The sequence below is a fragment of the Gossypium hirsutum genome, chromosome A06 (assembly GCF_007990345.1).
Source record: "Gossypium hirsutum isolate 1008001.06 chromosome A06, Gossypium_hirsutum_v2.1, whole genome shotgun sequence".
NCBI lineage: Eukaryota > Viridiplantae > Streptophyta > Magnoliopsida > Malvales > Malvaceae > Gossypium > Gossypium hirsutum.
The window spans coordinates 35999059-36016935 of record NC_053429.1 but is presented as its reverse complement, the minus strand read 5'-3'; the positions used below and the strand labels follow the sequence as shown (position 1 = coordinate 36016935).

Sequence of the window (17877 nt, the reverse complement as noted above, 5' to 3'; positions counted from 1 at the left end):
TAAATTGTTGTGAATTGGATGAATTTGACATCAAATGGATTGAATTGTAAAGCATGAATATTGTTATCATTATGGATTGTTTCTAGGCATTGATATGGATACCGAAATATATGGAATATATAAATGTGTATATTACTATAGAGTGTAAAATGATACTGATTTGGTAACAGTGCCCACGTGAGCTTAGTAAATGATTAAGATACAAATGACATGCCATTAAGGTCCCAACAAAAAAGGAAATGGTTCACACAATTAAGGAAACGAGTATTTGATCAAAGACTTATATGATGGTTTGAGATCCAGTATATGTTGCGGATACTCTAAAGCTTGAGTGAGCAATCATCACACCTGATCTGAATCTTGTGTGAGCAACCCAAATATGTCAACTTATAAAAGCATACAAGTCTGGTATCTGAATTCAATTTACTATAGTTCTCTTATGCGAAAACAGTGTTTAAAACAAAAATGAAATGGTTGAAATGTTTGAACATGAAGTGAATTGCTATGTTTGCAAATTCAGCTTAGCTTATATAGTATATGATATAGGATGGAATGATTGTATATATATTTAATTTAAGTATCATGATATATGCAAATGAACTAACCTTCTGTTTGTATTATTGGATTGTACGTGAAAGTATAAGGATGCCAAAGGATGCCATGTTAGATACCAATGTATTACAATTGTTTAAATTTTTGTAATGTCAAGGTAGGTTAAGTAAATTCCATTATGAGCTTATTAAGCATTCAATATGCTTATACAATTATTCTCTTTTCTTGTAGTTGTCACTTGCAGAGCATGTTAATACGGATCGTCCGAAAGCTCACACTATCTCGTTGTTATTTTGGTAACTTTTGCATCGTTTCAAAGTCTGATTTTGTGACATGTATATAGTTGTTGTACTTTGGTTATCCTTGAACAGTGATATAGTTTGAAATTGCATATGGATGATGTTTGTTAATATGGCATGCTTGTGGTAAATGATTTGAGTTCTGTATATGACTATGGAAGTGGTATGTTTCAAATGTAAATTGATAATAGTATAAACTATGCATATGGCCTTTGATATGGTATTTGTAAATGAAATTTTGGTATTGACAAGGTTAGAAAGTTGTTAAATAGCTTGAATGGTATGTTATGGTATTTAAATAGTTGATATAGATATGTTTGTGGTAAAATGAGAAGATAAGAAATCATGTCTAAGTATGTTTGGAAAGCTTAAAGATAAATATATGTTTGAGAATAACCAAATAGATTGTTTAAATGCTTTGGTATTAAAATGTTTAGGTTATGGTTGGATTGTTGTTTTAGTTGAATGTAAAAATGAAAGTGGATATTAATGCACAGTTTGATTTGCAATTGGGTATGATTTTTATGCAGAAAAGTTTGGTAATTATACACTAGATGTGTAAGTTTTTAGATTGGAATGAATAGGTACCAAATTTAGAATTTGAAATTTTTCTATGAGGTACCGATACCTTGAGAATGGTATCGATATTTTAGTAATTTTTTTAATTTTCAAAACATTAAACTATAAATCAGTATCGATACTTTAAGAAAGGTATCAATACTTTTGATTTTTGTTCAATTTTTTTGAACTTCAAAGTTCAAATTGGTATCGATACTTTTTTTTAAATGTTGCTAAAAGGTCCCTATTCAATCTCGAGTTGACTTTAGAGTGTACGTAGGCTCGTATAAAACCTGAGAAAGATTATATATCATGTTTATGAACTAAAATGCTTATGTTTGCATGAATTGTGCTATTTTAAATGTTTTGTGTTTGTAGTTACTCCAACAACGCCTGTAGCATCTTGTAACTTGGACCTGGTGATCGAATCAAGCGAGGGGTATTACAAATAGAATCTAAACAGAATTTCAAAGAGTTTGCAAAACAAATCCAAAGCGCAAGTGAGTCAACGAAATGAGTAAAAAGAGAATCAACACATGATATTTGTTAACACAGTTCGAATTCTTCAATCATACCTCTATGGGGCCTTGCTCAAAGAATGATTTTTTTCACCAATTTTCTATATCCATGGGATTAAGCCCAACCTACTCTTACACAAAGAAGTGATTGTAGACCCAATATCGTCCCCAGTTGTACAAATCACTCTCCCTCAAATACCTGACATTACATAATATCTTTCCATAACAAATCCCTAAATAGGGAGTGTCTAAAACACCCCACATAGCTCACTAAGAATGTCAATCAACAACCTATTTATAGGCTATCCAATGTTATCAACAACCAATGTTTTTGATAAACTTGAAATGCACCTTTAAAGGCCAATTTTATCCATTAATTATATTTCGTATTTATCTCACAATAGCCTTTATTCCTCCAGGAACTTGAAATACTTTAAAAGATAAGGATATGAATTCAATCCTTATCTAATAAACTCATGGTCATCACAAGTATTGGTTGAAACACTTGAGAGTCCTAGCCGAACCAAATTGTTGTTTTGTAAAATGTCACAATCTTGTAGGCTATAAACAACTAACATCAAAGAGGTTGAATCCTTCCCATGGCTCGAGCAAAAAATTCATTATTGTTCGAATAGAACATGAAATGAGCAGGTTACTGACCATAAATTAAGCATTTCACACGGCACATAATCTTCATTATAATTGTCCCTGAGAGTTAATCCCAAGCGATTAAGTGTAGCACTACACTTCCACCCAGGCATACAAAGCATTGATCAATTTTTATTATCGCAAACTGAACATCGAATCATAAACAAATAACTCTTGAAGCCCGCTTTAATACCAATTGAAAAAACACTCAATTTTCACTTTGTTCCAACTATTAATATACAAATGGATGCTGGAACAAAAAACTTGTATTACAGCCATTAAAAAATGGTTTCGTCCTATCTTCTATTGGAACAAATTCTGGACAAAATTTAAGAGAGATTGCTAAACAAATCCAAAGCGCAAGTGAGTCAAAGAGAAAAGTTTCTCCAATCCTACATCTATGGAGCCTCGCTCGGAGAATGATTATTCACCAATTATTTGGATCCCCTATTGGCTTAAGTCAATCTACCCATATTCAAAGAAGTAATTGCTGCCCCAATATTGATCCTAATTGTACAAATCACTCTCCCTCAAATACCTCACATTACATAATATCTTTCCATAACAAATCCCTAAATAGGGAATGTCTAAAACACCCTACGCAACTCACCAAGAATGTCGATCAATAGCCCATTTGTAAGCTCTCCAACATGATGAACAACAAGTGTTTTGATAAGCTTGAAATACTCCTTTAAAGGCTTATTTTATTTATTAATTATATTCTATATTTATCTCACAATAGTCTTCATAAAGAAGTTCTCCAATAACTTGATATACTCTAAAAGATAAAGATAAGAACTCAATTATTATCCAATAAATTCATGACCATCACAACGATTTATTGAAACACTTGAGAATCTTAGTCTAACCAAATTGATGCTTTGTCAAATATGTCACAATCTTGTAGACAATGAACAACTAACATCGTAGACAATGAACAACTAACATCAAAGAGGCTGAATCCTTTCATGGCCCAAGTAAAAAATTCGTTCTTGTTCGAATAAACATGGAACGAACAAATAAAAAACTTGAAGAGAATTACTAGAAAGCTTAATTAATATTAAATTAACTAAATGGGAGATTGGACTTTTTTGTTAAATCTGGCTCTCATGTTCTTTTTCATGAAAAAGTAACCCAACTAGGTTGTAATCGAATATATCGAGTTGGAAGCTTAATTTCAAATTTTTAATACTTAAAGATTAATTCAAGCAGACTTTATTTGAATTCATTTGATTTGTTTATCTACATTACTTCAAATTTGAAATTCACAAAAATTATAATATACTCTTTGAAAATAAAATCATGGTATCAAAGTTAAATCCAAATCTTCATAATTAAAAAATCCGTCAAATAATTTTTTTACGAAATATTTGCATTTAAACTAAGGAGTTTGATACTCATTCTAATTTTTTAAAAATAAAATAGTAAATAACACAAGTATATAGATAACTACTTATCACTTAAAGTAGATAATATTAAGTTGAATTTATTTTATTAAAATTTTGAAATAATTTATCATTAAAAAAATAGATAGTCGTATATAAAGCATTGTTATTAATCCAAGAAGACAGACTAAAACGTATTCTCCTCCTATTTATGAGTTAAAAAAGAACTATAGATAATTCTAAACATTGTGTCAAAAAAACAGATATAATCAAAACCTATAATGAAATTATTCAAAAAAATTTTAAGATATTCAGAATTTATTTCATACTTATTATATCAAAAAACCCATAGAAAAAAAATTGTATTTGGAAGAATTTATCTTTTCGCATTATGCTTGAGTTAATTAAACAAAAATATTTTTAGTTTTTCTGAATAATGATTTTTAATTCTCCAATCAACTTTCATAAACTTTTACCAACGAAATAGACAGTTGCATTTTTTTACAAATATAAAAATATGTTAAAAGTAATATAAAATAAGCTGCTGATGAATCAGAAAGAATCAAACAAAAATCATAGACTAGTTTTAAAAACAACGCTCGAGCTCGACTAAACCCGGTAAAATAGATGTCCTAACATATTATAATTTGATCGTCTTTAACAAATTATTTTTCCATTTTATGGTCCATAAATATTTGTTTTTCAGTTCATAAAAGCTAACCCTTTCAGAGTTTATGGCTGCTGCTTCCACCAATGTCATTTCCAGAGTTTGAACCTAAATTCTCTCCCTCCTATTGATTTGGCTACTTTTACTGCCCCACCATAGAAAAGCAATTTCAATAGTCAAGCATGAAACTAAGTCCATGAACCAATAACAATGTTATAACCGGACAGACAGTTTGGATCGAGCTTAGCTATGGGTCCTAGCCCCATTAACAACGCAAACTTGAACTGGTTTTTCATAAATAGAGGACAAAACATCTGATAAAATTGTTGGATTTCCAAATGGCTTGCTCCTACTAAACACATAATTTAGTAAAGGGAAAAAAAGCCTAGCATATTTAAGAAACACCGAGCAGTTCAGCATTGCAACAACTTCGGAAAAAGAAAAAAGAAATTCTCAGGCATATTAATCCACAGTTTACTATCAAAAATAAATAAATGGCCCAGAAAAATAGCTTTGATTTTACCAAAGAAACCATCTTCCGGTCACCTAGTCCTTGTGCTGCAGAACAACTTCGACGGCCTCATGTTGTTCACCATAATCCTGCAGAAGAAAGAACCATAGATCCCAACAATAATGAGTCAAGAACATGTACTCAAGTTTTCTAAATATTGCTTGGCAATAGAAATGATTTAAAACGGAAAATAAGGTTAGAAGAAAGAACGAATTTGATTAGACAAATATTTCTGTAAGCAAAACAAGATTGTACTCCCAGGTACATGCTCATACCTTCACAACTACGCAGGAACAACCAACTACCTTTCGTGCTTTACCCTCAGAGTCTATCTTACACAACTGCATGTACAGATGAACACAATTAGCATTTACCAGTTTTCAAGGGCACAAGGCACACTTTAGGAGCTACAACCCTTATACTACCTCGGGCACAAGGTGCCAAAAAGAGTGCTAGTCTGAGTGAAGTGCATTACATATGCATGTGTGTTTTTGTATATAAATATATACAAAACAGCAACTTTTTTTATTGCTCAATATGCATGATTTTCTTATGGTGCATGCCTATTGTCGAATATTCAAATATTGAGAAGTAGAAAATTTAGTACTGACCCTTTCTTACTAGTAAAGATATATCTATTGAAAATTTTGAACAATAAAGGAAATTTAAATGGACTTCAATCAGACAAGATTAAATTTTATGCCTACTGCCTTGCAAAAAAGCACACCTAGGCACATTGGGCAGGTGCCTAATCAAATGGCACTTGCCAAAAAGGACCTAAGAAGCTATTGTTTTCTAGTGCTAAGGCACAAGATGCAATCGTGCCTTGACAATACCGGCATTTACAGAAATAGTAGTCCCTTTCAATTTGACTTTCTAACTTAATGTCTCCCAAAACTAATAACTACTCAACATATCATGAACAAGCAGTATCAGTACAGCACCCTCAGCATGTTCTGATCACAAGGAAATAAATCAAACATAAACAAGCAACAAAATGCCACTTACACCAGCCCACTCGCCGAGTGTTTTTGCGCTCGGGGCACGTAGCACTTTAACATTATGATCAGCACAAAGTGCCTTGACCAGCTTAACATAGTCCGGCTGGTCGCAGTCATCAGCTATAACGCAAAGATGCGCATTGTGCTTTTCAATTGCCTTGGCAGCTTCATGCAAGCCCCGTGCGAGCCCACCGTGAGCTCGTGACTTCCTAACCACAAGGGGCAAGGCTGTGTTGATGTCCATTGGCTCACCGAGTGCAGGCGCCGCCTCGGGTTGGGCAACCGCAACTTCTTCCCTGCAAGAGCAAGCAGCACGAACACAACATAAATACATTAAAATAAAAATAAAAAGTTGTCCCTAATCATGATAAAACTTCCGAATAATAATAAAATCTGAAATAAAATAAACAATTCAAACAAACCCAAAGGGTATATAATGAGAATGCAAAGCAATTCGAATTTCATATGGAGAAATCAGAACAAACCCAACAAAAAGATTAAAATTTATGTGATAGTGTAATGAAAACGGCCTTGAAACCTTTAAAAAGGGATAAATTGTTGCTTACCCTGACATATTTTTGAGCTGAAGTTGGAACCGGAGGTACTGTTTCCTGGTAAAAGAAGAAGAAAAAGACAGCGTTAATGGAACCGGATCTTTTGGCTAATCTAAAAACAGCGAAAGCTAAAGAACAGAAATATGTAGAGCGGCGAACCCACGAGAGATAATTTGCAGCAGCTGGGTGGCGAAGGAATGGGGAAGGGTTTGGCAATATTAGAGAAGGGATTCTTATAAACGAAGCCCTATTTCTTTCAATCTTTTAATTGGGTCCTTTGGGCTCCCCTCTTTCAATTGGGCTTTGCAAAGGTCAAATTTTGTTATTAGTCCATGTATTATGTGTAAGATATAAATTTGATTATTATACTTTTTAAATTAGTCAAATTTAGTCACTATATTTTTTAATTTTAAAATTTTAATCATAATCCAAATAGTATCAGTTATATCCTTTTGATTAATTTTTACTATTAATCATGCATCTGTAAGTAGTTGATTTAGTATTTGTACTTTTAAATTGTTAATTTTAGTCTTTGTATTTTTTTGAATTTTAAAATTTCAATCTTGATTCATATGCTAACATTTAAATTCCTTTGGTTAAATTCTTCTACTAATGCATGAAGTTTGTAGGTTTAGTCCATTTTCTCCAATATTGTTCATTTTTAGTCCTCATACATTTTAAAATTTAAAATTTCAATCTTAACATAAAACAATAATCATTAAATCTACCAATTAAATTTTTTTTATGAGTAATATGTAGAAATAACAAGTTTAAATGACATGACACATGTGATAATATTTGTTGAGGCAAGTATACTTGAAGTGGCTTGTGCAATGTTAATGAAAGTGATCATTGAGCTAACACTGCGACAGACTTTATAACTTTCCATGTTTGAAGTTGGCAATTTTTGAAACAAAAATTTTGAATGTGAATCATGCTAATATTGCAGAAATATGATAGTCCTTCTATGAAGATCAATCCATTTAAAGTAACATATCTTGAGGATTGGATCACATGAAGCAATTAAATTCCTTGAATTATGGAGGTCATATCGAGACTGCATTGAAGACTTATCTCAATCAATCCTACTTATTTTAGACTTCATTGTCATACGATATATATGTTATTTTACCTGTAGTTTTGTAAGGGAATTGATTGTATTAGATCTAGTATAATAGCTACTCTCAAACTCTTATATATTTGAAGAGATTTGTATAGTTCTTGTATTGAGAGTTAATAACACTTTATGTTCATTGAGGAACTTATTCTAGTGAGCGCATTAAGAGAGTAAAACAAATTAGTTACATGGTTTTGCAGTCTAAGTTTTCCCGTTTTCAGTGAAAAACTTAGAAGTGATTGATTTAGATTTTTAAGTACAAAAGAAAGGTTGTTATACAAGAGTGTGATAGAACTTAAACCACTTGTTGTATTTGGTTGCCAGATAGTGAATTTATTCATTGAGCTAGACTTCGTAAACAAAGGAAAATCGATTTGCATAAACAATTTATTCTACTTTTTGTTTTTGTTGTTCTTCTCGCAATGTCACCTTTGGTAGGCACTGCATCCATCACTTCAACACTATATTTGTCGTATAAGACCTTGGAAATAACAAGACTCAACATAATGATTTGATAACTTCATTTTGATTAGAATTAAAATTTCAAAAGTATAAAGATTAAAAAGAAATAAATTAAAATTATAATTTACAGATAATACAAGGACTTATGGTGTAGTTCACCCATAAAAAAATAGCACAAGCCATATCCATCTCTCTTAAAGTTAACCTTATATAAACATTGTTATTGTTCTCTCTCCTTTTGGTTGGCTTAGATTCTAAAGGCTTTAATGCTATGCATTGAACACAAAAATTTGTTTCTAAATTAATCTCAGCAACCTAATGCTATGGAAAACATGTCTGTCTAGATTTGTTTGTTGACATTAGAGGTTGGATTTTTCATGTGTATATTTATTATGGGTAATTGTTTGTTTTTCCTTGATTAAGTTGGTTTAAAATTTCAATGCATTTTCAGTAGTCCAATCATGGGAAAAGTATTTCATACTTCTCCCTGCCGACTCAGATTCTACGTTTCATCATAGAGATAATAAGTAAAAATTTAGGTTATTGCATTTCCGCTTTTGTGCTTTTCATTCACAAATCTATTATGTTTTATTTTTCAATCATGGTATTCTTATTTATACTCTATTACAGTTTATTTTTCATTTGCAATTTCTCCAAGATTAAAGATTTGGTTTTTAGTTTACTTGATATTGTTGTTATTGCTATTGCAACATGCAAAAGGAGGTGAACTTGAGTGTACTTAATCATTTATTATCCTTCAATTCAAGAGATAGAGGTTATGGCTATGTTAACTAGACTTGAGACGTGGGTGTCAAGTCTTAATACATCAAATATGAGATACTGTCCAAGTTTTGAACATGAGTATTTAATTTTTAGTGTGGATTTTAATAAAGAAAAATATTTGATATATTGTAAGAGTTTTTAGACTCCCCAAGCAGGGTTGGGGTGACTGCAGGTGTCTTATATGCTATAGTTAAATATTAAAAATTAAATATTTAGAAGTATTATTTTAATGATTTTAGTGTAGATTTTTAAAAATTCAAATTATTTTTAATAATTTTTAAAATATTATTCGATATTATATGCTTTTAATTTTTTATTTTTTATCACAATTTATTTTATAATATTTAAAATAATATATAATATTTAAATTTATTTTTATATATAAATAATTTAATAATATTTGTAAAAATACTTAAAACGCATATATATTTTCACAAATTCCCAATCCCTATCTCTCACCTAAACTTAAACTTGTATTACATACATACATACACGTTGAGGCAAAATGAGTTAAGAGTCGCTTAGTGGCACTCTGTAATGCCAACGGCAGACTTCCACTGAGGTGGTTAAAAATTTGTCTTATATGGTTTTAATTTACAATTTAATGAAGAAAATCATTGAACCTGGTTATGTGTTGTTATATTGAAGATACTTTGGTCCATCTATAGAAACCAACCCTTGACATTTGAAGATTGGACTGGATTCAAGTGAATCAATTAAGTCCTTAGAATGTGGAGATGTGATCAAGATAGTGTTGCTGATTTTGGAGATCATATATTTGAGTCATTGTATTTTGATTATTATTTATGTAATAGCTTTTTCTTCAAGGAGTTACTTTATATTCACTTAGATTCTATTTTACCAAGATGAAATTTATATATGTTGAAAACTTGTCTAGGTTATGTAATGAGAGCTTAATAAGTGTATTTTAATTTGTTCATTGAAGAATTATTTTATGAGAGAGTGTAAACTGTTATTATAAATATTGTTGAAATGTTTATTGCCCAAATTCTCGGGGGAAGACTTGAAGGTGAGTGTTCTAATCTTTTGTTGCAAAGGTAAGATCTTTATACTTGGGGATAGTGATAGAGTGTGATTAACTTGTTGTATTATAGATTAAAAATAGTGGAATTACTCACTTAGCTAGGCTCTGTAGGCGTAGGGAAATCAAACCGCATAAACAAACCTTGGTGTTATTTTTATTTTGTTTTCACAATTTTTCGCGGTGCCAAGCCATAGTGACAGTTGTAGTGTAGCACTTCCATTGCATTTGTAATTTTAAGCAAACAAGCAACTTAAGGTAGAAATAATTGGTATAAGAGCAGAAACTTAATGTATCTAGTGGTGAATCCTGGTGTTGCTTTTTGCTAACAATGGAAGGTTCTTTGGTTATGCATCCCTTATGCTTAAGAATGGTAACTATCCCTATTGGAAGGCTAGAATAAAAACCTACATTAATTTTATTGATGAAAAGGCTTAGAGATATGTTCCCATTGGTTGGAAAAGCTGTCATAGAGAGAACAACTGTGTTTATGAAAACAAACAAGCAAAGTGAAGTTGGTGAATGCTCTACCAAGGTTGTTGTGATTAAGACTGATAAGAAAGTTCCTACTCGATCTAGAATCATTTGCCATTATTGTAACAAACCTGGACACATCAGACCAAGGTGTTTCAAAATGTTACATGATTTGAGGTGGAAATGCTCAGTGCCAGCAGAAGGTCGAACCACACATAGCCACTCAAATGCTAGAAGGCAAACATGACTAGAGGAAGAAAGAAGCAAAGTGTTTACTTGTAGCTCATAGATCCCTGAAGGTTTCTTATGAAGATGTGTGGTATTTTGAAAGTGTTTGTTTAAGACACATGACAAGAAATAAGAATTTTCTTGTTGACTTTGAAGACTTTCCTAATGGAAGAGTTACCTTTCGTGATGGAAAGAAGTGATACTTTCTTGAAAAAGATACTCTAGATGCTCTTAGTTTACCTAGATTAAAAAATGTGCTGCTAGTAGATGGTCTAAAAGTTAGTCTTGTTAGTATAAGTTAACTTTGTAACCAAGGGATGTTGGCCAAATTCACTAAAAAAGGTTGTAAAGTCTCGTCCAAGACAAAGGAGAAGATTATGGAAAGGGTCAAAACCTTTGATAATTTCTACAATGTTCTACAATCTGTGTATTACAAATGGATTCAAAGATTGATCTAGTTTACGGCCGTCATGATGTTCCTAAAGTCTGGAGCAGTTGCTTGAATGGTAAGCAACATAGGAAGAAACATAAAAAAGTATTTCAAGTCCAAACATCTGAGCCATTAGAGCTATTTCATAAGGATTTGATTGGCCCTATAAAGACAGAGAGTATTAATAGCAAAAGATGTGTGCTAGCCTATATGGATGACTATTCGAGGTTCACATAGGTGAAATTTCTAATAGAAAAATTAAAAACCTTTGAAGCTTTTAGGAAGTTGTGTAGGACATTAATGAATGAAAAGGATCATGTTATTGGAAAGATCATAAAGATAAAAAGTGACCATGGAAAGGAGTTCAAAAATGAAGACTTTTTTGCTTATTATAAGGATGAAGGGGTCGAACATGAGTTTTCTACTCCAATGACTCCACAACATAATGAAATTGTAGAAAGGAATAACAAGTTAGTACAAGAGATGGCTAAAGTGATGTTAAACAGTAAAGGTATTCCTCACAAGTTCTGGGCTGAGATTATTAACGCGGCTATCTATGTGACCAATAGAGTGCACTTAAGGCCATTTTGAGGTTACCTTTGAGGGTTAATTTTGAACATACACCAAATGACCTATTTTTGCACCACACAGGTTGTTCATACAACCATGTGACAAACATAGACCCGTGGCACGACAATGTGAATTCTAAAAAAAGGAAACTTTTAGAGCCACACGGTTCTCGAATGTTACTTAGTCTAGCCACACGATCATGTGACATCTGCTAGAAATGGTCATTTGTAATCCACACGGTTGTTTCCTTTGTTTTTATGAATGTCCTTAACTTTTGAAAATGTTTCAATTTGATCATTAACTGTGCTCGAGTCAACTTAAGAGCTTTCGTAAGCTCGATTAAGACTCGAATATAATTGTATATCATAATATTTGAGTGTTTATGACATGATTGATTATTTGAAGGGTTTATTTATGATATAATTGATCTTGATGAATTAACTACAATTTCACATGATTTTGTATGAAATACAATATCTAATAAGCATATAGTATTTGAGCTTCTATAAACTTGAACTAAACCTAGAAATGATTGTATATTAATTGAAACAAAGGAATCAGGTGATATTAGAAGTGGTATATTGGAAAAATAGGGCCAATAAGGGCATGCTTTGATAATGATATGATTGAAAATGTTATTATAACAAGTCTGATGAAATGTCAATATTTTTAATGTTTGAAGTAGGAAACATTGTTGTTAGTTTTTCATACTTAGTATGTTTATATTGAAAATGTAAAGCTTGGTAACTCCAAGTTATAAGAATAAGGTAGATATAAGTATATAGACATACATGTTTACTTTCTGCAGAATTGTTAATGCTAATTTACATACTTAAATTATAGAAATACCACTGAGTATTGTACTCAGTGTATAATTTGTTCTCCTTGTGCATAGGTTAGATGAATTCGAGATTCTGAATGACGACCTCAGCATCCAATCCATAATCCTAGTTTGAGCAATGTTCATTTATTTCCAACTTTATTTATATTTGGCAAGTACTTGATAGGTTAGGTTAGTGGTAGTTGAATGAAATTATAATTAAATCTTATATATTATAACATAGTAGTAATATATATGGTGGAATTGTTGTTTGTTATTAGATACATATATGAATGAAACATAGATTTATTTTAGTATGATTAAGGAATGTATATTCGATTGATAATTTTCATTTATGATTGTATATTTTAATTGTGAATAGATCATAGCTACTTTGGCAATGAATGTGACACTGTAGCTCGGACTTAGCGATTGGGATGAGTTTAGGGTGTTACATGTTTATTAAAGTTCATTGAGCTAAATGATTTTGGTAACAAGCAAATGAATGAATGTTAGTATGTAATGTGATGGAAAAAGGAAATATAAGACTGAATGACCAAAATGGTAATATGTATTTGGAATTGATATGTTAAATGATGATTAAATAATGTAACTGAAGCATATATATATGATGATAATGATTGTATGGCATTAAATTGATTTGCTTTGTATCGTATAGATTGAAATGCTATAAGACTTGTATTTGATGATCTCACATTATTGTTGTTAAATGTGAAAATAGAAAAGTTGTATAGTTAGCTAGTTTAGTATAATAATTGTGAATTGAAGTGAGTATATTGTTTTAAAACCTATGAACTTACTAAGCATTACTCGGTTACATTTCTTATCTTGTAATTGTCTTTTTCAGAACTTGTCGATCGGTTCAACTCAGAGTCCACTATCTAGCTTCTGACTTGGTAGATTTTTAATTGTTTCAAACTTGGTTATGTGGCATGTATATAGGAGCCGTATTGCATATGTTTCATTTTGATTTCTCATGAACTTAAGCCCATGTGATGCTTGATTTTGGATGTTTACATGTTATGTACATAAGTGTGTATGATGACCAAATTTTGAATGTGGAATGGTTAAGGTAATACTATGAGAATGGTGTAAAATTGTTTAATATGTGTTTGTTGGAAATGCCTTAAGTGGTGAAAGAAGCATTTGTTTAACAAGGCATCGCTATGCTTGAATACTTGGTGAATGTATTTAGGTCTTATTAGGTAAATGTGATTGCTTGAATATGCAAACTATCCCTGTATTTGACCTATAAGATAATTACATGCGAACTCTATATAAATAGTTATGAGGAAAACTATAACAATATGCGAGCTATATTATATGCTAGCTATGTTTATATGTGAGCTGTGTTTATATGCTAGATGTGTTTATATGTTAGCTATGTTTATATGCCAGATGTATTTATATTCGAGCTGTGTTTATATATGAGCTATGTTTATGTGTGAGATGTATTTATATGCAAGATGTGTTTATATGCGAGCTGTGTTTATATGCAAGTTGTGTTTATATGTGAGTCGTTTTATATGTGAATTGTGTTATATGTAAATTGTGTCAATGTGTGGACCGTGTAAATGTGCAAGTTATGTCAATGTGTGAACTATCATTGTAACATAAGCGTAAATTGATTCTGTAAGTAGTCATCCGCTAACTGACTCAGTAATGTATATGCGAGCTGGTTTTGTCAAGTGTGTGTAAACTGATTCATTAAACTTTGTATGGTGTCTATGCACGAGCTCTCTATAAAGTATCTAAGTGCGAGTTGGTTTGTAAAGTAATCATATGCATGTTGTGTAAATCTGTGAGTTGTACTGACGTGTAAGCTATGTCAACATATGTGTTGTAGTAAAAGTGCAACCTGTGCTATTGTAATATCCTATAGTTCGGGTTCAATGACTGAACTGGGCGAGGGGTGTTACATGACACCGCAACATATACAAGAACATTTTTATGTTTGCAACAGTTGGTTTCTAATATGAAAATTAACCGTAAGAAAAAAAATAAGTTACCATTAATATTGCTTTTGATTTGTGTTTGCCGCCCAATTTTGTCCAACATAACCATTAATATTGCATTCCATTGATATTTTTCCAATGGTTTTTTTTTATAAAATAAAACAGCTTTAAACGACACTGCTAAGGAAACACATTACCTCATTATACAACCAATATAATCAGCTTGAACTAAATCTCGTACTGAATAAAGTGGTTCTTCAAATACTTGGACCCCTGTGAAACTTGTAGCTATAACCTTAGCCATATGGTCAACCACAGCATTATGAGCTCTCAGAATATGGTGTATACAAACCTTCCAACTTAAATGTACCATTCGATAAATAGAGCATAATTCTAACATCTTACTATCAGCTAGGGGTAAGAAAAATTTGATTCGATTCGAAAAACTCGATAAAAAATTCAAATTTTGAATTTAATAGTTTGAGTTATTTGAATTAATCAAGTTATTTGGATCAACTCGAATAAAAAACAAAATTTTTCCGCTTAACTTGAATATGAATTACACAACTCTAGTTACCCAAAAATTCAAATAAGAAAAGGCAAAACTGCGTCATTTTGATAAATATTTACCTTTTCTAAAGTTAAAAGTCAAAACCATTAAATTAAAAAAACAAAATTATGTCCTTTTGATAAACATTTACTCATTAAGTTAAAAGATAAAACAATTATATTGTTTATGTAGTTAAATAATCTTGTACTTCGTCTACTAATTAAATAATAAGTCCATGTAAACGCAACATTAAGTATAAATAATATGATTCGTTAACTCGACTCGACTTGACTCGAAATTTTTTGACTCGATTCGATTTGATTTGAAAAAAAATTCAAATCGAGTTCGGTTGCTAAAATAGGATTCGTCAACTCGACTAACTCAAATTTTTTTGACTCGATTTGACTCGACTCGATCGAATACTAACCCTTACTATCAGCTACTCCACTAGCCATAATCATCTCCACCAAAAGTGCATCATCACACTCAATTTCTAACTGTCAAATCCCCTTCTCCCATGCTAAGCGTAGACCCTCTAGAATAACTCTTGCTTCGATCTTAAAATCTAGAAACATCTAGAATCCCCATAAACAATTAGCATCAGCATCTCTAATTGCTCCCCTAATGGCAGCATAAGATCCGTTTAGCGATACTGCCCCATCTGTATTAAGCTTACTCCAACCTCTATTCGGAGCTAACCATTGCATAGTAGTAATCATAAGATTAGCATATAACATAGGTGCAAGCATCCTTAAGTAACTCATCGTCTAACTAACACCCATATCCACGATTTCCTAAACCCAACTATGTCTACTAGAAAACACATACATATTACAATTTTTCCATAGCAGCCAGCACATTATAGGAAAAAAACTTCACAATTCTATCTCTTGACTATCACAATCTCTAATGTTTCGCAAGTTCCATAAGATCCATTCATCCAGTGGCAAAGAAAAAAAAATCTTACCCGAGTATTGGTTGGCACAGCTGACCACCAAATATTCCTAGAAAAGTTGCAATGCCAAACAACATGGATCCCTAATTCATATACATTGCTACATCTTGGAAAATGTTTTTCATTCGCCATATGTCTCATTACTCTCTCACCACTAGTCAGTAATATGTTCTTCCGCGTAATCCATATGAACACCCTAACCTTTTGAGGCATCTTGCTTTTCCAAATCAAATTCCAAACACTAGAATTATCAACTGAGCCAAGTTGCTGAATACCTCTATAAGTCTCTACTGATAAAAAATCATTCCTTGTCGCCCATCACCATGATAGTTGATCTGGTCTTGCATCAATTGAACATCAATCAAAGGAGGCAACAAAGCTACTATTTGCAACACAATATGATCTAGGAGAGTGCCCCTTAATCGAGTCTAATCCTAGCTCCATTCTTATCCAATACATCACAAACACGTAAAGTATCATATGCTGTTCCCAGCCTTTATAAAAAGCTCTGAGTGGACCTACCAGAAAAATCCAATTATCATTCCAAAAGTTTGTCAAATGACCATCCCTTGTATGTCACACCCCAAACCCAACTCAATCGTTATGGCCAAATTTGAAAAGTTACATTGGCCACCAGTATGACCTAGAAAATCTTTCGTAGTTTTCAAACATACTTTTTAAACCATTTGTGTGATTCGTTTCAAACTAGTGAAATCGAGAATTTTAGAAATCAATGACTTTGATATTTTATTTGTAAAAGTTTTATCATTGTTCAAAACTAAAAACTTGGTTATTCATCATTATTCAAGAAAAACATGTTAATTTCATAAATCAAATACCATTAGAAATATCGTTTGTAATCATTAGAAATTTTGAAAACCAAGTCTAATTTTATAAAAACTCATCTCTCAGTATTGCAACGGAATATTGACATATTTTTATAAGGATCTCAACGAAATATTTAACTAAAGCCATATTTTGTTAAAAATTTGATATTTCATGTAAATTCAATAAACTATCAATAAACATGTTTAAAATAGTGATTTGTCTAAAACTCATTTATCATTGTCGAAGTGGAAAATAGTGATTTTGTCAAGTTTTAATGAAAACCAAGTTTCATGCATAATCTTATCAAATACCAATTTATGTAGTTTTTAAAACTTACTGTCATGCAAACAATTTATGCAAATAGGAATGAAAAATCCCCAAATTAAAGTCCTATGCCATAGTCCATACTCAAACTTATTACGAACCCAAAATATCAAAATAAAATAAAATTACTTTAATTTGAAAAGAATTCAGAGAAACTCCTTCAAATATCGTCGTCGAATCCTAACGTTGGGGTTATCTACAAAATTAGAAAACTTAAGGGGGGTGAGCTATAAATCTCAGTGTAAGATTAACCTAAACGCAATCACATACATATAAACATACACATTATACAATCATAATAATCAAATCAGTTTCATATAACTCAATATTTCATACGTAAATCATGCATGATCATGTCAATGAATATTTTGTAAAAAGATGTAAATTTTAGGAAAACAGTCCTACCTATCTCTGCTACACACCAAAATCTAGTTTTCCCAGAACTCGTCCATCCAACAAACCAAATTCTAAACAGTGTAACAATAACGTAGATAAACTGCCATATAATCAAAATCGTTGACAAGTCACCAGAGTCGCAGATAAACTGCCATATACTTCCACCTTTCACATATCCCACCCCATGTATGTGATATGGCCAAAATCACTCAAAATCACATAGACATGT

At 31.6% G+C, this 17877-nt stretch overlaps 1 protein-coding gene across 2 annotated transcripts; it reads right to left on the bottom strand.

Annotated features, from left to right (window-relative positions):
• Positions 1-4892: 4892 nt before the first annotated feature.
• On the bottom strand, positions 4893-6964 carry LOC107893657 (40S ribosomal protein S12-2). Of its 2 annotated transcripts, none has more exons than XM_016818711.2 (5): positions 6857-6964; positions 6706-6750; positions 6147-6435; positions 5414-5479; positions 4893-5227 (listed from the first exon to the last, which is right to left on the bottom strand). In XM_016818711.2, exons 2-5 carry the CDS (start codon positions 6711-6713, stop codon positions 5174-5176), a joined length of 417 nt encoding a protein of 138 aa, XP_016674200.1. In that variant the 5' UTR covers positions 6714-6750; positions 6857-6964; the 3' UTR covers positions 4893-5173. The 2 variants fall into 2 exon arrangements, with proteins under 2 accessions (XP_016674200.1, XP_016674201.1); XM_016818712.2 differs by having other exon boundaries at positions 6853-6930.
• Positions 6965-17877: the final 10913 nt, after the last annotated feature.

Bases quoted from the DNA above. Each gene is read 5' to 3' on its own strand.
- LOC107893657 (XM_016818711.2), bottom strand. The intron at 5,480-6,146 runs GTAAGTGGCATT...CTGTACATGCAG, and splicing joins CACTCGGCGAGTGGGCTGGT to TTGTGTAAGATAGACTCTGA. The intron at 5,228-5,413 runs GTATGAGCATGT...TTTCTTCTGCAG, and splicing joins GTTCCTGCGTAGTTGTGAAG to GATTATGGTGAACAACATGA.